At 36.5% G+C, this 9,913-nt stretch overlaps 1 protein-coding gene across 4 annotated transcripts in view; it reads left to right on the plus strand.

Annotated features, from left to right (window-relative positions):
• The window catches only part of LOC148307360 (uncharacterized), an 82,502-nt gene extending 72,589 nt beyond the window's left edge, over positions 1-9,913 (plus strand). For 3 of the 4 annotated variants that reach the window (XM_088263562.1, XM_088263563.1, XM_088263564.1), the window contains 8 exons: positions 241-387; positions 903-5,461; positions 5,678-6,367; positions 6,730-7,065; positions 7,770-7,873; positions 8,765-8,823; positions 8,912-9,127; positions 9,205-9,913. In XM_088263562.1, the coding sequence (XP_088119688.1) occupies positions 305-387; positions 903-5,461; positions 5,678-6,367; positions 6,730-7,065; positions 7,770-7,873; positions 8,765-8,823; positions 8,912-9,086 (6,006 nt within the window). In that variant the 5' untranslated portion in view covers positions 241-304 and the 3' untranslated portion in view covers positions 9,087-9,127; positions 9,205-9,913. Of the gene's footprint in view, positions 1-240; positions 388-902; positions 5,462-5,677; positions 6,368-6,729; positions 7,066-7,769; positions 7,874-8,751; positions 8,824-8,911; positions 9,128-9,204 lie in introns of those variants that run through there. The other variant, XM_088263565.1, reaches the window with a different exon arrangement.

The raw sequence follows: 9,913 nt of genomic DNA on the forward strand, positions 1-9,913 counted from the left end.
AAAAGTTTCACGAATATTTTTTTTCCTTATTCGTAAATATGTAATGAATTGGATTGATTCCATTTTCCTCTCATGCGCATACCATTGTCTTCTAGTAATTCATAATTATTATAATTAAAACCGATATAACTTTTTAAAGCTGGAGATTATTTTAGTCGTAAATTGCACGAAGGCGTTTTTATCTCAAATATGGGTAAAAAATGCAACACCAATTTTTAATTTTGACGTATTATTTTTCAGGCAGATAGGTCCTTCTCCTTCTGCGGGCCCCCATCGCGCCCCCGTGCCCGCCGCGCCCCCCGCCATGTCGGCCCACCGGGGCCGCGGGGCCGCCTCCCCGGGCCTCCTGCGCAGGAGGTACTCAGTTCCGGAGACCGTCATGAGAAAGTAATTATTAGTTTATATCATAATTAATTAAAGTCGATATTATTTTAAAGGTTAACATAGGTAGGTACCTACTCAGGAAAAATGTTAGTTAAAATGTGAAAAAACGCACAGTAAATGAGCCAACATAAATTTTTGGTTTTCATAATTCCGAGGGGCACTTACAACAAGCTCGCGGAGCACTCGTTAAGAACCACCGATTTAGAGGTTTAAGTTATGTAATTAGTTGCGTCGAATCATGGAAAAAGACGTTAATACCCCGCATGATTCTAATGTTTTATGACACGACTGTTAATCCATGTATACATGGGTATATACACATTTTGTAAAATTGTAATAAAAAAGCAGTCATAAAATACAATTTTATCGTGTTGGAGTCGCTTTTGGTCACAAGTTTTCAATGTTACCTGTAAGTGATTTTTAAACAAATTTTTAAGCATGGATTATAATTGTGAATTGTTTGTAGTTTTAGTTTTTTTTCCAATTTTATTTGTTAATAATTTGTCTTTCCATTTCAGGTATAAATTAGCCCAACAGAAGTCAGAATCTGAGGAGAGCGAAGCGGGTAGCGCTCCGTCCCCGCGCGGCTGGAGCCCCGCCAGGAGGGGCGGCGGGGGCGCGTCGCGGGGGCTGGGGGCCCCGCGGCCCTCTCCCCTGCTGCGCCGCCTGTGGGGGCGCCAGGGGGGCTCGCACTCCGAGCTCCGCTACTGGGACTCCTGCTCCGCCAGCACCGACAACTGCGAGGCTTGCAGAAAACTTTCGGAAAAGAGCATCCCCTCCGCGGTCAGGAACGATGCCAATCCCCTATCGCCGACTCACAAATTGTACAGGTCTTCCTCGAGATCGCCGAAAAAATTCATCCCGTTCGCCAGCCGAGGATTCAGCCCGGAAAGATACATAACTCACTTGGAGAACGCTAGAGACATGCTGCTCAGGGAGAGTAAATGTCAGATCACGTCTCCCAGCCTACTGGCGAGCGCGTCCACCCCGTCTGAAAGATCTTCTTTCAAAACGGCATCTCTCACCGAAGGATCTCCAAAGTTGAGACTGAGTTCTTTAGCCACTTCGTCTTATCCGACGACGGAGGGAAATAGCGTATCGGATGTGACGAGCGAAATTACAAGATCGTCTACCAGTTACTCTAGCGACGACGTGACTCGATCGAGAAGTAAAGAATCCACGAGACCGGAAACGGCGCGAATGTCTTCTACAAACGGCTCGTCGGATATCGTTTCGGAATCTCCTAAGAAGAGAAGAAAAAGCGTTTGTATTTATATGAATTCCTTCGACTCCCCGACAGTCGAAATCAGATCGACGAGTATAACAGATTCGAGCGCTCCTCTAAGCCAAGAATCATGCTCCAACGACGATAGAGACAAGTCGAATATAGATAAGTCGCAATATTCGGAGCGGGATCAGGGAGACAGTTCTTTCATCGAAACTTCCACAACTCGATCGACCACTTCGACCGAAAAGATCACAACTACAGAAACATCTAGCACCACGACTTCGACTAACAACAGAGAAACGTCCTCTCCTAGTGATTCTGCGGTATCTACGCGAAGTTCCATAACGAGTTCTAGTAAAGCGACGCACAATAATAACTCCCAAACGTCGACACCCTCCAGTAAAGGAAACAAGTACGAGAATGATGGAAGCAATAATTATCGGAATAATAATGCGAATTATCTCGAGCTTTCAGATACGGGTATATCGGAAACGATCGTGAATGATTGCGACAGTAATAAAAATTACATAAACTCTAATGATGATTCGGATCCCAATTTATCAAAATCAGGAAGCATATCAAATTCCGATAATCAAAGCACAACAGTCACCAGCGAGGCGATAACGTGTATAGAAAACCCATCTTACAATAAACTTATGAACTCTAATTTAAAAAATACCACATTAGAATGTTTGGAAGTTGTCGTATCGGAGACATTAAGTTCATCGGCATTTTTGGATCAAAGCAAAACTAAGAAATGTAATGAAAATCGTGATGAAAATAAAAATCACGAGAACTTTGATCAAATGAAAATGGTAAATAAAGACAATAACACGCTCAAATCACATTGCAATATAGCGGATATTGACCAATATGTTTCAAATATTTTAATTGACAGTTTAAATACCATGACGGATCAAATCAATGAAATAAATCTAAATACAGACGACGAATTCAAATTGAGTATTTTGGAAAAAGAAATAAAAGTAAAGCTTCAGAACATATGCGCAAGTCCACTGAACTTGCCGAGCGAGTCCATAATGTCTTCGTTGCTTACTCAAATGCCAGATAAAGATCTCTTGGAAACGACTATCATCGAAGAACAGACCCATTCCTTATCTTACTCTACAGAGTCGACAATATTTCCCGTTTCACACCAAACGGAAATTCTGGAACGGGTTGAGGCGGAAGACTATCAGGACGAAGAAAAATCTTATTATTTAGAAAACAATATTTGCAGTTTGGATGATGGTAATATTTTTAGATATTCCGATATGCTACCTTCTCCGGAGTGCATGCTCAACCTTGAAGAGAACGGTCTAGCTTCCATAAATACAGAAATAATAAACAATAATAATGACCCTAATGTTTCCTATAATACTCTAGGTGTCGATAATTCCAAATTCTATTTGAGTGATTCTAAAGCTGATCTAGATAGTGAAAACAATAGAAGTAGCGAAGAATGTGAGAAACCTTCCAAAGCGGTATTACAGAGGTTAAATAAAATGTTTGAAAATACCGCTCAAAATGTAGATTCAAATTATAATGTTTGTTTAGACAAATCGACAAATAATCTATTCTGCGGATCTGTATATAGAGATGTTTCACATCTTGAAATGTCAACCGATGTTGACGTATTTGTCGACAACAGTTTGAACAAAATGATGAGTAGTATGGATATTGAATATAACGCAACAGATTTGTGTTCCGATATACAAATACACGAATTTACAAATAACAACAGACCAGATACACATACAGATTCAAACTCTTCTATCAACAATAATAAAGTAATAACAGAAACTGATAAAAGTAAATCGGAACAAAAGAAAGAAGTGTCTCTCAAAAAGAATATACTCGGTAACATAGGATCTGGAAGTAATTACCAAAAACCACAACAAATTCCTATAGTCGTTCCTAGATTCTCCGCGATACCACATTCAGAGTCTATGGAGGTAAATACATCTTCGGAAGAAGAAGCTTCGAGCTGCGAGTCCGATTGTTTGAGTATGGTGGACAGTTTGGATGACCCTAATTCGCCGAGACTTAATAATGATTACAGGCAAAAGAAAAAAGTGTCCAAACATGACAATACTCCCGTTCGAGGTGATATAATATCTCTTTTACCTGAAAATAATTTGAATAAAGTTGAGAGATTATCAAAAGAAAAAAGCGAAACATTTTTTGTTCCTATAAAAGAAGATACGATAGAACTCGAATCGGATAAACTCGTAGTGGCTGAGCATATGCCGGAAAAAATAAAAGAAAAACTCAATAGAAGGCAGCAAAAAAGAGAATTAAGAAAGGAGCACTACAAAAGGAAAAAATCTAGACAGTTAAAAAGAGAACTAGAAAACCAGAAACTCGCCGGACTACAGAGACTTCGAGACGAACATGAAAAAGATTGCATTGACATTTTGAGTCACCTTATAGATGAAGTTGTCGAAAAGGTAAACAATGAAGAAGATAGATCTAGGTATAGTACAAAGCAATCAAAAAGTAACCCAGAAGTCCCTAAACACAAATCTATTGAAAAAAAAACAACACAGAGAGTAGATAAAGCATTTCAAAAGGATAATTTAAATCATTTTGAATCATTCGTTATTGATAAACAAGGCAATTTGCAATTCACAAATAAAAATAAAGCGACATCTCAAGAAAGCAGTAGAACAGAGTCTTATGATAAAAAATCTAGTAAGCTAAAGAATCAAAAAAACAACAACATTTCAAAACAAATCGCAAATAATCAAAGTATTAAAAATAATTATGAATATCAACCACCAAATTATAATCCAAACTTAACTGGACCTCGAAGATTATATCAGAAAACAGAATTTAAAGAGGGCAACAAGCATGTTGAAATTTTAGAAATTGTCGAATGCATCGACAGCTCCCCAGAACCGCAGTCGGATGACAACCAGAATTACATGGGCTCCTCAAAACATGGCAAGAGATCAAAAATCCCCGTTCCAGTCATGGAAAAACTCCACAAGATTTCTAAAAATAAAACTCTGCATAAACCATATAAGCGATGTCGTTCACCCAACAGTAAACCACCTTTTAATATATCGGCCGCGAGAAATGACCAAAACAATTTTGCCAATACAAATTCTAAAATGGATCAACTTATCGCCAATATACTTATCGATGCCTTCAATGAAGATTTTCAAGAAAACAAGCGAAATCCAAATTTACTGTCGTCACTTCAAAAGAAGCCAGCACATCCTATTGTCAAAAGGCTTTCATCTTCCAGCGAAATACCCGGCAGGCGGGCGTCTATCCCGCAGCAGAACCAAGAAAAATTAGCTGTGATTCCAAAATATAAACAAAAATTTGACGCAATCCCCGAAGAAAGAAGCAGTGTTAGTATCGAGTCATCAAATGAAGATGTGTCTAAGCTAAATAGACGTCAATCATTACCAAATGAAATCAAACTTCATAACACTGATAATTACAACAATAATCATTCCGCTCGTTTAGATCTTGCGACTCATAAAATAAGAGAAATGGATGAGATATCGGAAACTAATGAAAATAATGTAGCATCTGAGGAAACAATCCAACACTATAATTCGAGAGCAACACAACAAGCAGTTAGTAAAGCTGATCGTAGGCTGACTGATGTAGAGACGCAAAGCTCTCCCCGTAAAACCAATAAAGTCATTCATGATGCATCCACATCACCCATACTACAGTTAGTCTCTGCGGCTACAAGTCCCATACCTGCTGAGAAAATGCCGAGAAGCGGAGATCAAGCGAAGAAGTTTAAAGGAAAACAAGCTCTCGGGACGAAAGACGGATGGGCAGGATTCTGTCGTCCGCAAACTGGATACTCACCCGAACATGAAGGTACTGTCAACATCACCAGTTCAACGATCCCACAATGCACCATATCTGCACATCATACTATTTTATAAAGCTGAAATTGTCACCAGCGCACCAAAACTTAGTTACTCTTAGTTTATATTGGTTATTTGTTGATTTAATGTGTTATTTTCTTGTAACATAATATTTATGTATGTATAAAATAAAACAATTTCGAAATAATAACAGATTTTTTTTAAGGTTCTCACCCATCTTCCAATCCTTCTGATAGGGAAGTTGCGCAGAAGATAACAGCTAGCAAAAATGAAAAACTTTCCGCTCCACATTCTCAAAGAATATTGAGAACAATGGATAGCAGAAACAATATTAAACAAATCAGCATACATCATAAACCACCATTGCCAGAAAAAAAAACTACAATTACTAGTCAAACTTCAGACACCGCAATCACAAAGAAACTAGACGAAATTGGTAAAATTAATGTAGAACGTAGTACAGCTTCTAGTATCAATGATAGAAGTGAAGGAACTAGTACAGCTTCACCAGTAATCTCCGAAAAATATCCTAAACTAACAGACCAAACAAAATACACATCAAATACAAACAAACACACCAAAGAACACGCAACTGACACAGATAAGAATTTTAGAAAGTCAAGTCAAAAGAAGGTGGAAATACGTTTACAAAAGAATGAAAGTAAGGAAAGTGTCGAAAACAAGAGGATTAAGTTGCCCAGCCCATTTATGAATGAGAGTTATAGTAGATCTACCGACACAACCAGCAGTGGCAGCGACTCTGAAGTAGGAGTTACTTGTCCAGCCCTCGTGCCGCGGTGGCTTCCAAACAACAATCTTCGGCAGAGACGAAACTTCAATCGAAAGAATCCAAAGAAAGAAGAACCGTTTAGGTTGCCATATCAGAATGTTGCAGGTAAGAAAATATATCAAAATGATTTTAGATATCTTATGTCAAAAAACAAAAAAAAAAACTCAAAGAAATGTTCATTGGTTTAAATTTTATACCATTTACTTTAAGCTTGGGATGCTTATTATTTCCTAAAAACCCATTTTATTCACAGATTTGCTGTATAATAGATAATATCTTTATTTATTTATTTTCCCAATTATTTAAACGTAAACCTCAAGGTGAAGTAGGCAGGCCTTTAAGGTTCATACGGTAAGCACATATGATAAGAAATGACATGAAATGAATAAATAATTTCCCTGAAATACATTAATAAACATTTAGTTGTGTGAGAAGAATAAATAAATTTTTCATTTACATTATCCAAGGTGGCTGGTCTGTGACATTAGCAGGAAGTTGTTATACAACATTACCATCCGACGTAGAAATGAAAGTAGTATTTCCTAAAAACAGTCAACAAGGCACCAGCCAATCGGATTCTGGGCTAGGAGAAGAGCACCATTACAGGAAACAGAAGGCTTCTGTTGGTCTCTGTAAGAAATGCGCTGCTGAGGAAAACGTCTGTCAAAACTGCCATATATCCAAAAGCTGCTCCTGCATTTCATCTCTAAGAAATCAAGATGGCTTTGAAAAAGAGAATGAGTCTTTTTTACCACCGGCTTTGATTAGGAAGGCTGCCAAGAACTCATCACTAGGGCATGCTGGTAAGGGCTTTTGAACTACATAAGATTTTAGAATGGTTGAACATAAGTAGAAACAAACATCAATTCAATATTATAAAAAAGGAAATGATTACAACAATATTAAATAATGGATGTCTCAGAAAAAAGTAACTGCTTACTCCTGGACTCAAACGCGGGACCTTCGGATGTCATCCGCTGCTCTACCAATTGAGCTAAGCATTACATTACCTTAGTCAATAAATTAATTATTCTCTATTAAATGTAATCACATCTAGAGCTGAATTACAAACTAAATCAATCATCTTTATTTGATTGTATACATGAATCCTTCACTGTGCCGCAGTTGGCTGCTGAAGTGGAGACTTTTAGTTTGTATGATTTTTAGGATTAAATTTTGTTTTTATTGTACATGCAATTTTGAAACTATAAAATTTAATTAGCAGTAAAACATTAGTTAACAACATGACCATTACAAAAGCTTCCCCTCTATTATTTATGTTTCCAATGAAAAATAACAAAAAAAATAACCCTAATATTTCTCATTCTTTAATATTTAAGAACACAACTCAAAGGTTTTAACAATTTCAAAAATATTTGATAATGATGTTGAAATATCGAAATACACATCACATATTTACAAAGTATAAGTTAAATATAAATTTGATAGATAATACCAGAAAGTAACTGCCAAATCAATTGAAAAAATTATTATATTGTCTTTACAGAATCAGTGGAACACATGGAAATTTTATCAAAAAACTTTCAATATTTGCCCGAAGTGAAAACAACACAGAGTAATAAAAATAAGTCTAAAAAATCAATGGCAAAGGTAAGTTCTCAACTATGAAATAAAAATGATTGTTTTCCTTTAAAATTGTCTAATATCCGAGAAATCTAGATATGGTTTTATACAACACTGATTATCACCTGTTCCCATAATGCAGTAGTTAGAATGATTCCCAGGCGGCTTATTTATTTAATATCAACCTTGACTAGTACCGGGAGCACAGAAAATAATATTGCGTTGATGCGATGCAGCATGGACCAATGCACCATTGGGCGCAAAAGAGGGTTAGAATAAGAAGATTATTATGTCCGTTCAATACTTCTTCTTCTTCTTCTTTTTCTAGATCCTAAGGATCTGTTTGTGCCTCTGCTTGTAGCTCTTGGGATGTTGACTCCCAGCTGTCTTTCTGTTTACATGATCATTCCAGTATCGTCTTCATTGTCGTCCCCACCTCACAATATCCTCCGTCTTACACATGCTCCGGATGTCGGTATCTCTTACTCGGTCTCGCAATATGTTTCCGGTTATGGATCGGAGAGTCTTCATCTCGGAAGCTCGAAGTCTTCTTCTCGGAGATTCATTACTGATTGTCTATTATTCTTTGTTTACAAATGATTCTTGGTATTATCAATATAGTTTGATGGATACTTACATAATGTGATATATTTAAAAAATATTAACTATCTCTTTCTGAGAGTAATGCAAAGCAGAAATTTAGGGGTTAAATTAGATTTGATGCATACATTAGAATAGCACAGAATGAGTGACGGCTGCCTATCTTTTTGTGACAATTTAGCTTCATCTTTATTTCTTGCACCTTTTTAATTAAAGGTTGGTTACCATAATGGTGACTGTTGTTATTATCGCTTTATAAATACCTTTTAAAATTTTAACAGTGTTAATGGTATTAAATTATGTAGAGGAGTGTTTCAGATGGCACGCCGGTTCTCCCTGCACTGCTGGCTCCCAGAAGATAAGATTCCAGGCAGACCGTAAGATACCAAACCAACTTGGCTTTAAAAAAACAACAATCTTTTGCAATTTATTATGTAAGTAAGCATTGTGAAACGAAATTTTCAGAAAACTGGCTAACATGGAGTTGAGTCAATCCATCGGCAATGAGAATGAAGATGAGTTGTCAGTATTTGGGTGCGCTATAATGCCGGAAACTAAGCCGCGAGTACCCACCATGAGTGAGAGAGACTTGACTAGAATCCGCACGGCACACTTCTACTCCAGGAATCGGCGTTTGTAGAACCATTAAGGTGATAACTGTCGCGGTAGACACAACTTCAGGTGATTTTCTTACTCTTTTTCAGAAATGAAATATCTATAATTAAATGAAATTAATATCAGCTATTTTTCTCTTTCAGATATTCAATGAAAATCATTTATGTAAATAAATAGAAAAAGATTGATTATTTTGAATACCTTGTAGGAAATCCCAATCGCCGGGAATATGGATTAGCGAGCATCAGGTTAAAAGATAATTGACTTTCATAAATATAATTATAACAACATTAGAGTTTTATTGTAAGTTAGATGGTTTTAAAAACCAAGTAGGTATGTACAACATACATATATTTATGTTCAGAAATTTGTTTCTTTTATGATGAAAATTTAAATAAAATACTAATTACATTTGTTATTCATGGTAATATGTAATGAAAATACTATATTGAGAGTATTTCATTTAGTTTATTTAAAAAATTGTATTATATTCTAAAAATCTTATCCAAAAACAATAAAATTTTGCTCAAATGTATCAGATTATTTTAATCCTTTAAAATGTAGCCCTTATAATACCTGGAGAACTACACAGTGGAACCTCTCATAACGGGTAATTTGCATAAAGAGCAAAAAAAAGTGACAAAGTTGCTCCCTTAATGAGTGACATTTCGCATAACGATTTACAGAGAAAGAGCAAGTCCCTTTTTCACGACATTAACTTGTGAGCCAGGACTTCCGTGCCAGTCAAAAATGTTTTGCTTAACGAGTAAGATTCTGGAACGAATTATGCTCATTATGAGAGGTTCACTATACTTCTATTGTATTTGGGAGTGGTTCAGAGAATAAATAAAA

This window comes from Brachycentrus maculatus, unplaced genomic scaffold (genome assembly GCF_059751285.1).
Source record: "Brachycentrus maculatus isolate JH-2025_06_01 unplaced genomic scaffold, ASM5975128v1 h1tg000201l, whole genome shotgun sequence".
In the NCBI taxonomy this organism is placed as follows: Eukaryota; Metazoa; Arthropoda; class Insecta; order Trichoptera; family Brachycentridae; genus Brachycentrus; species Brachycentrus maculatus.